At 40.0% G+C, this 19,234-nt stretch overlaps 1 protein-coding gene across 4 annotated transcripts in view; it reads right to left on the reverse strand.

The window, feature by feature from the left end:
• The window catches only part of LOC105500800 (MAP3K7 C-terminal-like protein), a 55,024-nt gene that overhangs the window by 13,918 nt on the left and 21,872 nt on the right, over positions 1-19,234 (reverse strand). For 3 of the 4 annotated variants that reach the window (XM_011926471.1, XM_011926468.1, XM_011926469.1), the window contains 2 exons: positions 13,668-13,729; positions 2,475-2,590 (listed from right to left, as the gene is read on the reverse strand). In XM_011926471.1, coding sequence (XP_011781861.1) covers positions 2,475-2,557 — 83 coding nt within the window. In that variant the 5' untranslated portion in view covers positions 2,558-2,590; positions 13,668-13,729. Of the gene's footprint in view, positions 1-2,474; positions 2,591-13,667; positions 13,730-17,030; positions 17,180-19,234 lie in introns of those variants that run through there. The other variant, XM_011926470.1, reaches the window with a different exon arrangement.

The following is a 19,234-nucleotide window of genomic DNA, read 5'->3' on the forward strand; positions in this document are numbered from 1 at the left end:
TGGTCTCGATCTCCTGACCTCGTGATCCGCCCGTCTCGGCCTCCCAAAGTGCTGGGATTACAGGCTTGAGCCACCGCGCCCGGCCCATATTTTTTTTTTTTTTTTTTTTAATGCAACATAAAAAAACTTACAGAACACGTAATTTAGGGGATGAGTATTGCATTTCCAAAAAAAGAAAAAAAGCTACACATAAATTTAATTTAAATAACAAAGTCCTCCAGTACCTTCAGTCTGAAGGGTTTACAAATAGAGACATAATTACTGGAGATTTTTCTATCATACCACCACACTTCACACACACACACACACACACACACAGCAGAAGATACGTTTACAGGCTATTTGTCATACAAATAGTCTTCTTTGACTTCAATACAGGTCACGTGATTAATAATCTTCAATTCCTTCATGAAATTTTTTGTAGGACTCCAACCACGTGTTACCATGCAATCTGAGTATTCCAAGCAACTTTATCAAAACTCTTAGAACAAAAAGAAAATAGTCAGACATAGGAGAGAAAAGTTTTATTTGTGACCTCCTAATAAACATCTTTTAATTCCCTGTAGCCGAAAGTTTAAATATGATTTTATGTTTGAAGCATGGCAAAGCAAGGAAGGAAGGAAGGGTTTGTAAGGTACTAACTGAGGTCTTACAGAAGTCTGGCTCCAAAACCCATACTGTCCACCATCATGCTATACTGTCTGACCACCATTCTGGGAGTCTCAAAAATTCTAAGGATTTCACAAACTTTTCAATACAGAATATATTTCATTTGCTTTTTTGTAAAAATTAAATTTTGTGTGTGTGTGTGTGTATTTTTATTATACCACCACACTTCACATACACACACCAGAAGATACATTTATTTACAGGCTATTGATCTTATAACTCTTCCTTTGACTTCAATACTGGTCACATTATTAATAATCTTCAATTCCTTTATGAAATTTCATATCCATATTAATGAAAATAATAATCATTAATAACCTTGGAAAACCAAGCTCATGTATTTATAAATATAAGATATAACCATATTTCCTAATTTAACAATTCAACTTAGCAGCCCTTTATTGCTGACATTGACTCTGTAATCCCAGCACTTTGGGAGGCCAAGGTGGGAGGATTGCTTGAGGCCAGAAGTTTGAGACAAGCCTGGGCAAGATAACAAGATCACATCTATTAAAAAAAAAAAATTTTTTTTTGAGATAGAGTCTCACTCTGTTGCCCAGGCTGAAGTATACTGGCATGTGATCTCAGCTCACTGCAATCTCTGCCTCCCAGGTTCAAGTGATTCTCTTGCCTCAGTTTCCCGAGTAGCTGGGATTACAGGTGCCCACCACCATGCCTGGTTAATTTTTGTATTTTTAGTAGAGACAGTGTTTCACCACGTTGGCCAGGCTGGTCTCGAATTCCTGACCTCAAGTGATCTACCTGCCTCAGCCTCCCAAAGTGCTGGGATTACAGGCGTGGACCTCTGTGCCCGGCCCCCACAAAATATTTTTTAATTAGCTGAGCATGGTAGCATGTTTATTTCTTCTCCCCCTCCTTTTATTGGGGTGACACATGATATACAAGAAATAAACAATCACAATATGTTTGTGTTCTGTTTCACACATTCAACAATAATTTACTCATCCTCTAGGTGCTACATATCACACCAGGCTCCAGGAATCTGATGGTGACAACACCTGACTATCTGTGTTTTATGGCACTTACCACCTAGCAGGAGATGTAATCAAAAGGAGATCTAATCAAAAGATCCTAGTAATCAAAATATTTCATTAATAAATGGGAAATCCCAACCAGCCAGTACTGTGAAGGAAAGGTGTCTACTCTGATGCTTTGCAAGTATAAAAGAATGGGGTTCACTGGGGTAGGCATTGGCGGAATCAAGTGCAGTTAAAAAGAAGGATTCAGAAACAAACAGTTATGAGTGAGTAAAATCAGAGTGCTTTAATTAATAGAACTGTATAATTCCCTACAGCAGAACTGTAAGAGTAATAAAAGCTATCAAGATAAAAACTTACCCGACTATAAAATGTAGGCAGTCAACTAATACATTTACGTAATTTCGAAGAGCTGTCCCAGTGGCTTCTTCGCGTGATGTGGGAACACCATCATTTAAGCAGAAATTAAAATTTATACCAAGCCACAGTGTTCTGCGGCCTCTGGGCACATTTACGGAAAACATAGTGTGGTTTGGGGTGGTATTTTGGCATTTTTAATTTCCTGAACTACAATTTCTTATTTAAAAATTTAAGTTTTGAGTAGGAAGCATTCCTGGTATTCCTTTTGCTACTCCATAAAGTAAAGCACTTAATCTCCAATAGCACCACTTGAATCATTGCTATAACCCCCTTGCCTCCCTCTCATCCTCACACTCAGCCTGTCCCCTGCCCACCGCCCTTGGTCCTTGCCGAGTAGGCAGGACCTACTCAGATGTAGAGTGTGGGAGGTGGGGGGTAGGTACTTACTTTCTTTGCTCAAGCAGGGCGATTTCCTTTTTGACCTCATGGTATTCTTCTGCTATTTGGCAGTGCTGCTTGAACACCTCCATGGATTCCGCGGAGTCATGACAAGGTGGCAGGGGCTTCACAAACAAGAAGAAGAAATTAGTCCATTTCTTTGCATCAGGATAAATTACCAACCATTTTGCTCTGCTGATGTTCTTTAACGGAAGGTTTTTTCTTTCTTTCTTTTTAACATAAGAACAGCATTGTTAGTCACCATTCAACAGAGTTCAGCTGGTTCTATTTGACAGAAAATAGAGAGGTGGACAGATAGTCCCCACATACGTCTCCCAGTGTCATTCATGGTCATCTCTGGCCTGAGCCAGAGCCCTGAAATCCATTACATGTCAGTTACCTGCCATGTGATGGAGTAAAAATAAGTCTCCCAAGGATTCTACAGTACTCCCTGGAAATCTTAGACTCTGCTTTAGAGAAGAGCAGTGGTGGGGAAAACAGTTCAGTTGTCTGTTCAATTACCCCTTGCTTTCTGTTCCTGTAGTCAGGAGGTATAATCTCATTTTGCAGAGTAGAGAAGAAAAGCTCTCTTCTGAGAAATGCATCTGACCTAAAGAAGGATGCTGAACCAGAAATAATGCTTGCAAGGATTAACAAACCTGTAAGAAAGGCCAGATCTCCCTCCCCCTAATAAAAAAACTATCTGTGTAAGATTCATGTCTCTCTTTTTCTCCCATCCATGAAAGAAACAAAGGCCAGCGTGGCAAACCTTTCTGACTGCAACATGGTGAAAACCCTACTTCTAGGAATTATTTTTAAAGAACGAGTTTCCCCCAAGTTTATTATTCTAATTTCTTGTTTAGCAATGCGTGATTAAAAGTACTACTTTTAGGCTCCCCCCCAGGTGGATCGCTTGAGGTCAAGTGTTCAAGACCAGCCTGGCCAACATGATGAAAACCGATCTCTACTAAAAATACAAAAATTAGCCAGGCATGGTGGCATGCACCTGTAGTCCCAGCTACTTGGGAGACTGAGGCAGGAGAATTGCTTGAACCCAGGAGGTGGAGGTTGCAGTAAGCTGAGATCATGCCAGGCATCCAGCCTGGGTGACAGAGTAAGACTCCATCCCAAAAGGAAAAAAAAAAGTACTACTTTTAGGAATACTAGTTAAGAGTTTTTTTAAATCATCCTTTTCAATTATATGTAGAAAAAAATGTATATAAAATCTGAGAAATATCAGTTTATTGTGAAATAGGGTCTTCAATCTTATCCTTTGTTCAAAATGGTGTATATATATATATATACATATATATATATAACATATATATATATACACACACATATATATATATGTAGTATCTGACAAGGTCATATTGTCACTAATTTTATATAAGGAAATTGAGAACTAATGAAGTTTTTACTATTTGTTCCTCTCATTATATTCTTCAAGGACACAGATTTCTGTGGGTGTCATATTTAGTGATCCTTCCCACGACATAATAGAAATTCAATAAACTTTACTGTCTGATTGATAGATAAGATGACCTTCCCTATTTATCATGAGGCCTCTGAGTAGAGATGTTTAAAGGAAATAAAATTCTAAATAGATTTTGATCAAATTTACCTTCACATAGAACATCTGTTACATCCCAGTTCATGGAAAATCTAATAGTAATCATATTAGGTAGCATCTTTCTCTACTGCCCATGAACACATTCACAGGATAAACTCAGCCTGTTGGAACCATTATCCCTTTCTATACGGAATTAAATTGAAAAATAATGCACAGCAGTACTACAGTGTAACTCTCCCCATGAGATAAAGCTGTTGCCAAAGTAATTCAGAACTCCTGGCTCCTCCAGTCTGTGCCCCAGAAATCGCTACCCACTCATCAATTTTCACCTGTTACACTGGCAACTCACCAGGTATAACAGTAAGGGGAATGAAAGCAATTTATTCTGGGCACCATAGCCAAGCTGTTAAATCATCTGTGCCCTGTTAAAGGATTTGTCTCCTGGAAGGTCCTAAGACTACACATCAGATCCTGTCCTTACAAATACCACACGGGGCTATACTCAGTTGAAACAAGAGCTCAGTACATGTAGGTACCTGAACCATGAATTCAGTATAGTTAACTATGTGACAGCCAAAAAGTTCTAGAACTCTGCATGAAGGATTTGCAGCTTTAAGAGAACATACAGAGTAGCCATGTAAAGGGAGGTATGTCTTTTGCTGCTATAATTTAAAAGGAAAACTGAAAAGTACATTAATAACTTTCTTAAGAAGACAGAGGCCTTCCTTTCCTCACCCCCAGCTTGCCACCCATAATGCTTTTCACTAAGTGGGAAATGTTGTCATTTGTTCTTTTTTTATTATTGGCACCTCTTAATTGTAGGAAATTCAAAGATGGTATTATCTGTAAGCAGCGTGATCATGCCACTAAGGGTATGTAATGATACATATTTCAAGATACCCACATGTGCTTTCAGCAGCATGATCATGCTATCTATACATAAAAGTATTTTCAAGACTTCCCATCATAAAGAAGGGACCATCAAAAAAGAATAAGCCTAAAATACTTTGTATCCAGTTTTCAGAGAGTACAAAGATTCCAGGGGTCATTTCAGCCTCTGGATCCTGAAAACTAAGCCTTCAACTTGACATATAACTCAGCAACACTTCAAATGCTCCCAGTTTGTATGAAAACATTAAAAAGTAATATCGATTTCTCTTTTTTAAGCAAAGAGGAAGGTTATATTGCATAACCCACCAAAACATTGTAAAATTCTTTCATTAGTTGCTAGAGGAAGAGGGAAATAAGGGATTGTTGTTTAATGGGAGCAGACTTTCTATTTTGCAAGATGAAAAAGTTCTGGAGATTGGTTGCACAACAACGTGAATATACTCAACACTACCAAACTGTACACTTTAGAAACGGTTAAGATGGTAAATTTTATCATACGCATTTTTACCCATAATAAGAAAAAAAATGCAAAAACTTATTTCATTAAAACTTTCTGCTGTCTCTAGCCCATCATCTTCTAAGCAGTGCTGCCAGGGTTACCTAGGAGAATCTGACTCCACTTGTACTCAATGTTTCTCACTTTCCCAAATTTCTCCCCAGAGAACTTTAAATTTCTCACCCCCTTTTTTTTTTTTTTGAGACGGAGTCTCGCTCTGTCGCCCAGGCTGGGGTGCAGTGGCCGGATCTCGGCTCACTGCAAGCTGTGCCTCCTGGGTTTACGCCATTCTCCTGCCTCAGCCTCCCGAGTAGCTGGGACTACAGGTGCCCGCCACCTCGCCCGGCTAGTTTTTTTTGCATTCTTTAGTAAAGACGGGGTTTCACTGTGTTAGCCAGGATGGTCTCGATCTCCTGACCTCGTGATCCGCCCGTCTCGGCCTCCCAAAGTGCTGGGATTACAGGCTTGAGCCACCGCGCCCGGCCTTCTCACCTCTTTATAATCTCAAGCCATTCACTGGTAACCCCAAACATGCTTTTTGCTGCTGGGATATTGGATATTCCAGTAGCCAAACAATAATGGATATTATTGCCATTGTTTGGCAAATCAAAGTGCTCTCGGGTCAACAGAATCCCCTGTTCTTAGAAGGCAGTTGACATCATTAGCCATTTACTCCAGCACAGGAAACTGACCAAAGAATTTGCTTAAATATATATTGTTCTCATCCCACCAGACTAGTGAATACAAGTATTAAGATAGTCAGGTTTGATACCTAATATAAAAAGTGGCACTGTAGAATAATGTGATGTGTTGTTCTGTGGGGGACAGAGTAACTCTCATTGCTTTGTGATATAATGTGTGTATGTGTGTTGTATCATCAGGTCCTGACTGAGGGCAATCCCCTCTTAACTTACCTTTTGAGAGGTAATCCCTCAAAATAAGAGATAATATATGGCCAACAGTATTAATCAAACATAAACTTCTGCCTGAGGAAATCAATTCCTAGAATTCAAGAATCAGGTTTTCAGTTTAAAAATGGAGGACCAGTACGCTTAAGTAACATGACATGTAAAACACTGGCACTCATGAATTAATTGACTGTACGTGGGTTTATGTAACACATGCTCAAATTAAAAACTGAAAAATAACTTAAAAGAATACCTGTGGGTAACTAAATGAAAAAACATCTATTAACTTCTTGGAATAAAAGTGACACTATTTCAGTTCTCATTGCTTGATTTTGACTGTTCTTGTCAGAGAGATTTTCATAGCTATAAGCCCATGCTGGGAACTAATGTACGATAAATAAACTCTTAATATTGTTAATTAATCTTTTTTCAGATCCAGAGGAAAAAAATTCCCTTGTTATTTTCTCCATAATGATGCTACATCCTCCCATTTTGGATACACTTAGCCCACCTTCCTGCTTAAAGAATGAAATATTGCACTTCAAAGAAAAGGAATCCAAAAATAGTTCAGTTGACAAGTTGAAGAAAAAGATACTACTGATGTACTAGAGCACAAATTCTGTGTGGTCACAGCAGCAGCTTTTCAGATGCACTCACTACCATCGTATCTGGTTTACTAAACAACAGAGCCACTTCTAAGGAGGTGAAATTAAGACATTCTCCTAACAGTGCCTCAAGCCAACTTTGAAACACATGTTTCCAAGACACAGACTGGGGCTAGGGTGAGGTCACAGCCCAGGAGGAGATACTTCCTCCTCACCCCCTTTTCCTCCATCTCTGCCTCCTCCCGCTGCTGCCTGAGGATGGAACTCGCAAGGGCTTAATATTTCATGGCAGTGCAGGGTGAAGGAACTGCTACTATCTCTGGTATCCGCCCCAATTATCAGGACCGATTTAACAAGATGAAGTAAGAGAGAAACCGCAGGGTCCCGTTCCAAGAATGCCGGCTTGCGCCACAAGGTGCTATTCTGCTCTCTGCCTGAGCCGCCCGTTCATAGCAAGCTTCTCCCGAAGTGGATTCCACTCCCTGGAACAGGCCCCATGGGGAAGGACGCAGCCAAGCCACCCTCGGCTAGGAGCAAAGCCGGCTCAGGCGTTTCCGTTTTCTACTTGGCTTCTGCGAATACTACTGGCCCCATCCTCTTCAAAAATGTAAGAATTTAATTTTCCTAGCCCAGCTTCCCACACAGGAGATATATTTAGGAAGCTAAACATTCTACACTCGCTGAACAGTCTTTGTATTTATTCCTTGATTCTCAGGGTTACCTACTTTGGGGAAAGATGGGAGTGTCTGATTTAAATTTACATTACATTGTAATGTCTTACAATTAACAAGCATCGTTTGTTAAAACTGAGAGGAAAAACACAGTCCATGCTGGTTTCGATATTTAAGAACTCTATTATCTTAGAACTTTAAATATTTTAAGAACTGACATTTATATAGTATCTACATTACAGTACAAGTTAAGCACTATCAATTATACTACAGAACTTATATATCATGTTACATTGGAGTAAAGTATATTTACGTCATTTCTGTTGACATAAACAATATCAAAAGGAGAAAGAACACAAGAGTAGCAAACTTTTTGAACAAGCCATACCCAAATGACAACTGAGCTTCTCAAAACAAACAAACAAACCAAAAATTAAAAGCATTATTGAAAAGCTCCAAAGTATCTATATATGTTTTCTGTGTGGACACAGCAGTCAAAGAAAAATTGCAGTATAAGATACTTTTCAATGTGTGTACGACAGAAAATGTCAGCTATGTCTGGTGCTTTCTATGAGAATACATCCTAACCACATTTCCAGATGGATGTTAAAGACCAGTGTAGCAGAATCCTGGAAGGCTAGACTTCTTCATTTTCTATCATTTTCATTTCCCAGATGTCAAGCGATATATTGATGCCAAACCTAAAAGAAGTTTCCGGAGAGGCTGCTCGGATAACAGGATATTATGGTACACAACTGAAGCTACGAAATTGTTTATTTGTGGAGGTGACATCAGTTTCTGGACTTATCAGACTCTGTTAGTTCAGTGTGTACCACAGAGACACCTGTCACTGTCAGATTAGATAGGAGGACTTTAAGGAGGGATTGTAGCTATTGCTCAATTTGGTTAAAAAAAAGTCATATTGTTTTCAAAGCACCTTGGCTTAATGAAAAGAAGAGGGTATCAGAACTTCTATCCCTAACTTAAAACCCCAAGGAGATGCTTTTATTTCATTTTACATGAATAAAAATAAATTACTTATTCTTAAGTATTTCATTCAATAAATAATTTCACCAGAGAATGAAATTTACATTAATTGAGCAATTATTTTGTCAAGGTCTGTGCTAGATCTACTCATTACCATATTTAATTCCCACAACAATGTGAGATTGATATCGTTATCTCCACTTTGCAGTTGAGAAGTGAGTTTTCAAGAGAGTAAATAACAAGCCGGAAATCAGAAATTTAGCTGAGATCCAAATCCAGGCCAACCCAATGCTAATGCCCATGCTTTGGTCATTGTCATTCTCATTAGGATGTTTTTAATTACAATCTACTAGTCATCATGTCCTCTACCTGACAATAGAACATATTTCTCATTCCAATGCAGTTAAGACCACGTTGTAGCGTAGTTTTGGATCATGTGTAAGTCAAATCATGGTTCCAAAAACATAACATGCTTAAGCAGTAAGACAGGCTTGGTCTTGACCCAAACCCTGGGACCATGAAAGGATTCCACCATCTTTTAGAACAGAGAGAGACAGGTCAAACAGAAAGAAGCCGAGAGAGACCTGAAGAAAAGTAATGGCTAGGTGCGTTGGTTCACATGTGCAATCTCAGCACTTTGGGAGCCTGAGGTGGGTAGATCCCTTGAGCCCAGGAGTTTGAGACCAATCTGGGCAACACGGCAAAACCCTATCGCTATGAAAAATACAAAAATTAGCCAGGTGTGGTGGCATGCACCTGTGGTCCCAGCTACTCAGGAGGCTGGGGTGGGAGGATCACCTGAGCTCAGGGAGGTTGAGGCTGCAGTGAGCCATGATCATGCCACTGCACTCCAGCCTGGGTGACAGAGCAAGACTTTGTCTCAAAAAATAAAAACGAAAGAGAACAGTGATTTTTCATTCATTCTTAGAAATGGACATAGAATTGGGCCTCCTTTCTTCTGACTATATCATCTACACTAGCTCTACTCAAATACTGCCCCTGATGGTCATGGGAAATTTAGAAATCTAGTCCCAAGAAAGGAATCTGCACAAATAGAATTGACCTTCCACCTACCCCTGGATGGAGGCCCAAGGCCCACAAATGAACATTATAAAGAGATGTTCATTTTAACACCTACCTTCTCCTGCGGTCTCTTGCTCAATATTTTGCATTAATAGAGACATCAAGAGAAATGTTTGTCACTGCTATTCTTGCACAAGGCTTTTTTCGGCTTCCGTGAAAATAGAAGCACTGCGAATTACATGCTCAAACATGTCCACATTCTTGGCAAAACAACAGAAAAATCCTGGGGGTCAAATTAGTGATCGAGTATCTACCAAATAGCTATTTTATAGCAGCATTTTATAAACTACCAAAGCATGTGTAATGGATATCAGAAAGTCACAACAGATTTTACAAGGTTATTCTATAACAACATTATGGCAACCTTGCAAAACAGAAACAAACAAACAAAAAAGTTTCCACCTATCAAAGTAATTTAAGCAGCCTGTATGCTCCTTAAAAAGCGTAAGGGAAAGAAGGGAATAGTAAATTTATTTAGACCACAATTTGGCCTCAAGTTTCTCATCTGTAAAGCGGAGACATAGCAGTTAGCTTACTAATTATTGTAAGGATCAAATGAGATCATATGTAGGGAAACATCCCTTGCCTAGTAGGTACTCAGTGTGCTTTGGTGGGATTTAAATCCGAGGTTCTGCAGAGAATGGGGCTGGCAATACCTGGCATCATTTATTTTCTACCAAGAAAATGTTTAAATCTCTGATAGAGGTAATGAAGACTCAGTTCATTCTTAAGCAAACAGTTGCAACCACAAAGCACTTCACATGCCTTTGTAACCCAACTTTTACTCTTCCATAGTGGATGATGATAGTCGATAAAATTCCAAGAGCCATTACTGTGTGATGAAAGCACACCAGACTGACTGTAAAGGTGGCCTGCTCCGTGTAATAGATTGTTCCTTTTGTACATAAAGCATTTGCATTGCTTTCAATACAGAGACTTCCTGCTACAGAAGGCTTAAATGTATATGCTTATGCTAAGCAGAGAAATAAACATTTGCTTTCAGATGTCATTTTCTGTTCGATTTCTCCTCCCAACCATCACCGTCTTGCTCTTTAGTCACTCACGCCCTGGAATACAGAATAAAGATAACAGGCAACAGCTCTAGACAGAGGCAACCCGACCCAAATGCCTTGACAACTGGTAAATGTTTGTAACACTCACTCCTATCCTTCACTCAACAAACAAGCACTTACTGAAATGTGTTTAGTTGTATTGCTGCTAACGCTCTCTCCATTCACAAAGAGATAAAGCACTATCATACTTTAAGGGGAAAAAAATCAAAACCCTGAGCCAGAAACTACCCTCTCAACTGCCTAATTCATTAAAGATCAATGAAGATGAAAGAGTTTCACTGGAGTAAAATAATTAAATAGACTTAATTTCTAATATATGTCAAGTGGAATTAAAGCTATAAAATTCAAATGGACCTGGCAATGCTTTAACAGAAAAAATTATCTGGATAATTGCCAGGGCTACTGTAAGTCTTGTGGAGAATGATCCATGAGCCAGAGAAGACCATTAAAGTTCCCAAAGGAAAAAATTTTGTTCCAACACAAAAAAGTAGAATTAATGATCCATAATTTGAGGAGAGAACAAGAACCTGAATATGCTTTTAGTGTTTTATTTTCAAAACATGTTTACTCCTTATTTTCACCTAATTTCCATGATAATAAAATAGCTTTGATGTGACCATAGAATAAAAAGGAAAAAATGTGACTAGGGGAAAAAATAGCTATTAGGTTGGTGCAAAAGAAGTTATAGTTTTTGCCATTACTTTCTTTTTTATTTTTTTGAGATGGAGTCTTGCTCTGTTGCCCAGGCTGGAGTGCAGTGGTACAATCTTGACTCACAGCAACCTTCAGCTCACTGCAACCTCCACCTCCCAGTTTCAAGTGATTCTCCTGCCTCAGCCTCCCTAGTGGCTGTGACTATAGGCGCGTGCCACCACACCTGCCTCATTTTTGTATTTTTAGTAGAGATGGGGTTTCACCATATTGACCAGGTTGGTCTTTTCCGCCTGCCTCAGCCTCCCAAAGTGCTGGGATTACAGGCGTGACGCACGGCACCTGGCCAATGGCATTACTTTCAATGGCAATCCCAATTACACCACCAGCAGCGCATAGACAGCCCGTGTGTGAGAACAGAACCTAAGCAAGAACCATCATTTGCAATGTGAGCACATCAGAAGAAAATGCAGGCCGGGCGCGGTGGCTCACGCCTGCAATCCCAGCACTTTGGGAGGCTGAGGCGGACGGATTGCTTGAGGTCAGGAGTTTGAGACCAGTCTGGCCAACATGGCAAAATCCCGTCTCTACTAAAAATACAAAAATTAGCCAGGTGTGGTGGCACACGCCTGTAATTCCAGCTACTAGGGAGGCTGAGATGGGAGAATCACTTGAACCCAGAAGGTGGAGTTTGCAGTGAGCTGAGATCACCACACTGTACTCCAGCCTAGGCGATAGAGGGAGACTCTGTCTCAAAGGAAAGGCAGAGGGAGGTCTGAATTGTTCTTCTTCATGTTGAAAAGAAGAGATATTGGTGGGGGCAGGGGAGGGAGAGACTATAGTTAGATATTAGAAGCCAGGAGAGCTGGGTTGAGAACCCTGCATGGAGGACAGAAAAAAAGGAGACATGATGGCTGATAGCTACAGAGGAGATTTTAGGGATGGCAGAGCTCTTTTGACAGCTGTGTGGTGATCAGCGTAACCCTCCAACCTCCTATACTATTTTCAGCAATACCTACATAGCTATACTGCTCTGTTGAGCAGCTTTCTGTTGGAAAGCTGAGACAATCCCCAGGACTGCTACAAAGGTGAGAATGAGGACTCCTCCAAGCGGCCAGGTCACACCTGAGTCGCCCTCAGCTGGTTTTTAGAGACCACCCTGGCAGTAGAACACACACCAGCTTTTCAAACCTGACCCAGGTTTTTAACACAGTGCCTGTGTACTGAGGTAAGAACAGAAGCAAACAAAAGGGAACACTATCTTGGCTTGTGGAAGGGCTCATTCTTGGTTCTTCTTCCACCTCTGTTGAGGGCTGTCCAGGAGTAAGAATCCCAAACTCAAATGACCTCAGGACACAAGGCACACCCACAAATGGGAAAAGCTGCTGTGTATAAGATAATAGGGTATGTCAGGGCCTGTTGGGAACTGGAGGTTACAAATCCCTTCTAAAGGCTTTCAGAATCAATATTTAGGAGAAAAAAGTGGTGACCAAGAAATGTCTGTGTACAGGATTCAAGACCCCTACTGGACTTGTCTAAATGTGACTACAAAGTTAAGTATTCAAGTCAGTGGCTGGCCCAAGGCCAGTATCCAGGTATTTTAGACAGAACCTCTTCTGAAAGCCATTTTTGCCTGGAATCACCATGGATAATCTAAAGAAAATTAAAATATGATAAATGAGCTCCTTTCAAATAATTCTGGTGTATTAAAATATCTTTCGACAGATCACTCAGAAACTACATATACAAAATAATTTTTCATGGGTCCAACAAGTCGATTTTCAGAAGGTTTAACTTAAAATAATTATATTCCATTAAAAGTTGTCAGAGAACTGGGGAAGGGGCAGGGAACAGAGAAAGGAAGGTTATTCCAAAGTCTTGGCAAACATGGTAAGTTTTCTCTGCGGAGTTTATCACTAAACCACTAACCCCAAACACAGCCAAAACTGCAATGGCATAGAGACAGCCATACCAAAGTAGAGCAGGGACCTGTCCTTTTCCCAGGCTCCAGAACTCCTTAAAAATAGGAGGTAATTTACACTATAAGCACTTGATGTCCTGGTGCCATAGCCAGATAACCAGACAGGGGCATTCCATGAGGGCTTCAGCCTGACTTTGGAGCTCTAGAAATGTAATCCTTGATGACTTCAAAGCCTCACATTCTGTGTCCAAGTCAGGCTCCCCTAGTCAGGCCACTCTCTGCCCAGCTCGCTATACTTTATGACACTAAGGAGGAAAGAAGAGAGACTTTAGAAAATCCTTACCTGTAGCTGCTGGTCTAATTCTGGAAATTCCAAAGGAATGGAGTCTTCAGGGGGTGTATCATCTAAAACAAGAAAATGAAATGATTCTTCACTATGGAGCTCTTTCTTGTAGGAGAGGTGCCCTGTTGGGACCGTCCTTGGACTCCCCCATAGTTAGACCATCCGTGTACACTGTTTCAGTCATTTTCATCACTTCACTTGGGGACAGACAGAATGTAAAGGACAATTTTGCTCGTTTTCTGTACACACAGATGCGTGGAGAGCTTAGTTGGCCCGAACAAAATTTTGCAAGCAAATATCAGAATCCTCAAATGTCCAGGCTGGTAGCTCTCCAATTAAGAAGGACTGCTTGTCTTTCAATACTCTTACATTGGCCAAAACCAAAAAATATGATATGAAACAAAATGCTTTAATAAGGTGCTAATGAGGTGGCCAGAAGGACTTGAATGGAACAGGAGAACATGTTAGTGAAAAGTAGAGGTGATCGTTCTGCTCTGAATGACTCCAAGTGCCGCAAGCTGTGACAGTATTGCTGTCTGCTCCTACCACAAACCACACTAACAGGCAGTTAACCAGAAACTCGTTCTGGGTTACAGTGAGAAACAGGCAGCAACCCAAATGGGGCGTTTCTTTCCAATACACCAGGCAGCACTCCTACCCTGTGGCAGAATTCACAGCTTTGTTAGAGAGCGCCAGAGCCCAGAGAGTCCCAAAAGACCTCCTAACTCGTGCTTAAGTTGACTGGTTGGCAATAGGCAGCTGTTGCTGGATCGGAAGATGAAGTTCTAAGAAGCATTTGAGGAAACCTGAACAAAATATAGGTCAGAATATACAAGTCACCCCCAAATCTCTTCAAGAACATAGTGCTGACCCAGCCTTGGTGCTAGAAAGCAGAACCTCTGGTATCTCCAGGTACTCTCTGGCTCTAAGGGTTCATTGGCCACTCATTTCCAATCCCTACCCCAGTATATATACAGTATACATATACATACAGTACAGGTACAGTAGATACATATACAATACACATACACATACAATACAGATACACATACACATGCATATATAATAGAGATATAGTACAGATACATACAGAGTACACATATACATACAGTACAGGTACAATACAGATACATATACAGTACACATATACAATACAGATACACATACAGTACACATACACACACATATATAATAGAGATACAGTACAGATACATATACAGTACACATATATATAATACACATACAGTTAGATATATACAGTACACATACAGATACAGTATAGATACATACATACACAGTACATACATATACACATACAGTACACATACATATATAATAGAGACAGTGCAGATACATATACAGTACACATATATGTACAGTACAGGTATAGTACAGATACATATACAGTACACATACATATACAATACAGATACACATGCAGTACACATACACATACATATATAATAGAGATACAGTAGATACATATACAGTACACATATGTATACAGCACAGATACAGTAAGATATACACAGTACACATACAGATACAGTACAGATACATATGCAGTACATACACATATACAGTACACATACATATGTGCAGTACAGTACATATACATATACAGTACATATACACAGTACACATACAGTGCAGATACATATACAGTGCATATACATGTACAGTGCAGATACAGTGCATATACTACATATACAGTACACTTATACCTATAGTACACATACATATACAGTACATATACATATATAGTACACATGCATATATACATATACAGTGTACATACACATATACAGTACACATACATTTACATATACAGTACATATACGGTACGTATGCAAAATATAAGGTGAAAAAAATTTAAAAACCAAAGCTATTTTAAATTATAATAAAGCAAGAAAAGATAATCGTTTTTATGTTTTCACAGTCATCACCAAATTTCTTGATTAAAAACTGGTTGATGTTCTTTTTGAACTAGAGGGAGTGGTATGAGCCACACACAACATAGAAACAAGTATCGTCTCCCAATGCGCTGATAGTACAGTCCAGAATAAAATGTAGTACCCAAGGCATTTCTGGCATCTAAGGCATTGAAAGCATCGAAGATAATCACCAGAAAGATAATTTAAACAAGCACAGTATTCACTTTGACCAAAGCCCTCAAGGGTCATATCACTTACTAGTCTCTGGTATATTTTAGTCAAGAGTAGTATAACAATACTTCCATTTAAAAGTAGTTTAAAATAATGACAATGCATCACCACATTTGAATCTGTTTTGTGTCTGCACCTATGCTAGACGATGGCTGTCCTCAGATTCAGTGATATCACTTCACTTTAGCTCACAGAACAAGTAGAAACTGAGAAATTTCCCAAGCCCCTTGCTGCAGGTTAGAAGACAGTCTTCAGAGGAATTGAGATTCAGTCCCCAGGCCCTTTGAATGCTCTACTTAGACTAGAAGTGACAAATTCTGCCCATTACTGTGCCTTGTTAAATCCACCCCAACATTTGCAAAGACTTGGACAAAAGGCAGAAATAATGCACTTGCCACCACTGACCCTTTAGAGGTAGGCTTCATTATAAAACCTATGCTTTGTGAAACTGATTTTGGTCTTAACTGCATTTACATTCACTGCAGTACAAGTTTAATAACCTAGACATCACAATCATTTTAGCTCACTGGGTCCAAGGCCAGAATTATCTGGCAAAGGTAAATGGGAACAAGGCCAGAATGATTTGGCAAAGGTAAATGGCAAAAGTAAATGGGAAAGGTAAATGGGAACAAATGGTAAATGGGAATGTGCCTCCCAACCCTAATAATCATAAACAAGCGGCACTTGTTGGAAGGAGAAACCACTTCTGTAAAGTATGAGAGCGGCTAAGACATTCTAGAATTCTGGAAGACAGCCAGGAATGAACCTCAAGGCTTCCTGAGACTTAATCCGCCTTGCCCCCTGTGAAGTCACACTCCTTCCTGCTTAATTATTTTTTAAAAAAAGGTATCCATTTACTTTACTACAGTAATGTAAATAGCAAACACCTGGTATCAACAGAATTAATGAGGCCCACTGTGGAAATCTACATCCTTATTTATAGTCACACCATAGCGAGTCAAACATATGTGACCATACTGATAATTTTACAGATAAATAAAGTAGCTTCAAATCGGACTCCTTGAGTTGAAATAAAAGTCTAATTGATTAACATAGAAATCAACATACAATGGATGTTTTAGAGAGTCGAGCGAAATAAAAAGTAAGACTTTTGTTAAAGAATGGATCAAGCTGGATTAACCCAAGCAGGAAATAGCAGCGGAAACAAGAAAACCAAAGACAGATGTACGAAGCCTACCAAGTCTGAAAGCCAGGCCTGTATTTCACTGTTTGATGCCATCTGGTTTAGCTGGCATCCCTAGCAGCCAGAAATTTCAGGGCTTGCGAAGCTGCTTACAAAGCTGCCCCAAGTTGATGTGTGGTGTGTTTACTTTTAAACAGTGGCTGCCTTCTTTGACTGGTTTTAAAAATAGGCAAATATTCTAAAAGCAGGATGATGAATCACTGGATTGGGCCAAAAGGAAAGAAGGAAAATGACTCAGGCTGACTAGTAGCACAGCTGTTCCAAAAACATTTGGCCGAATCGTTGTAAAACATTTTGACAGTGATACCGGATCAGAGTTCCTGACAGCAGTTAAGTTTGTTTTGACAATTCCAGAAGCATAAAGTAGACTGTACAGTAGCTGTACAAGAGACCCTCTAGCAAATTGAGCTTTTTTCAAAAGAAAATAGTTGCTAGATATGTTCATAATGGGACAAAATCACAGCACAAGTACATTTTTATTAAAATCTATTTACCAAGTATTTATTGTGCAAGACTGGGGCTGAGACTTATGCAAAATGGGCAAATCACTTTATCATATTTTTAATGCATTAAGGAAGAAATTTGAAGGCTTCCTCTTCAAAATGGCACTGTAGACTTACTAGACCAAGAAAAATGTATCCTAAGAAATTTTTTAAAGGATGAAATATAAAGAAGAGAAGAGGAAAATTTTTTATATAAACAGATGTTCACTGCCTGTTTGGCAAATACAATGTGACGAAGCCAATGTCCTTAAGATAGAACTTTCCTATTGACCGGCCAACCGTTGTGATGTACCATGGTACATTTGACGATGGGCTCTTTTCAACATCTATTGAGCAGCTGTTGCGTTGGTTTCAGGATTCTTTTGTTTGTAGATTCCCTTCAATTGTCTTCTCTGTGTTTCTCCATAACTTGAACAAATAGGACACACTGGGTCTGTAATCCAAATCCTCCCTGTTATTTAGCAATGAGAGCTAGCAATCAGTTAGCAGAGAATATTGAAACTGGAAAAGACTAGGCAACCATCTGGTCCAGCTCCCTCAGAGTAGAGCTAAAGACAAGGACCTCAAAAAGGGAAAGAAGTTACCCAAGACTCCGTGATTCGTGGCCATGTAAGATTAAGGGGTGTCCCCCAGCCCTGGGCTCTTTCCACCATCCCACTGCGCTCTTCCGCACTTACTAGTCCATAGGTTCTCAGCTTGTATTTCATGAACCAGTAAAATTTTCCCTAAAATATTCTGGCCAGGCACAGTGACTCATACTTGTAATTCTAGCACTTTGAGAGGCCCAGGCAGGAGGATCACTTCAGGTCAGGAGTTCGAGACCAGCCTGGCCAACACGGTGAAAGCCCATCTCCACTAAAAATACAAAAATCAGCCTGGCATGGTGGTGCGCGCCTGTAGTCCCAGCTACTCGGGAGGCTGAGACAGGAGAATCGCTTGAACCCAGGAGGCTGCAGTGAGCACCGGAGGTTGCAGTGAGCCAAGATCAAGCCCCTGCACTCCAGCCTGGGCAACAGAGCTAGACTCCATGTCAAAAAAAAAAAAATCCCTAAAATATTGGGAATTACGTCTTAAGAGCATCCAACTATTTCTTTGGCTAGTGAAGATGATTCAAAAATGACCACTGAATATCATTAGTATCCCTTTATGACAGAGAGAACATTTCAACACCAAAATCATATGGCAATCATAGAATAAAGGAGTGGCCATTATATTTAGCTTTACAGATGAAAATAAACACATACCCAAAACACCTCACTGTCGTACCCTTCTTTCTTTCTTTATATCAGAGGGGTGAAAACTTCATCAAAGCCAGACTGGGTTTTAAGAACACTGTTCTAAACAACATCTTCACTGGGTTTTGCCATCAATCATCTCTCCCTCCCACTGTGCTCACCATCGTAGACATAACTGGGGTGTAAGTTGAGAAGCCCTAAATCCTTGTTAAAAAGTGTTTAGGGGCCAGGCGCGGTGGCTCAAGCCTGTAATCCCAGCACTTTGGGAGGACGAGACGGGCGGATCTGGCTAACACAGTGAAACCCCGTCTCTACTAAAAAATACAAAAAAAAAACTAGCCAGGCGAGGTGGCGGGCGCCTGTAGTCCCAGCACTTTGGGAGGACGAGACGGGCGGATCTGGCTAACACAGTGAAACCCCGTCTCTACTAAAAAATACAAAAAAAAAACTAGCCAGGCGA

This window comes from Colobus angolensis, unplaced genomic scaffold, assembly GCF_000951035.1.
Source record: "Colobus angolensis palliatus isolate OR3802 unplaced genomic scaffold, Cang.pa_1.0 Scaffold69, whole genome shotgun sequence".
Taxonomy (NCBI): domain Eukaryota; kingdom Metazoa; phylum Chordata; class Mammalia; order Primates; family Cercopithecidae; genus Colobus; species Colobus angolensis.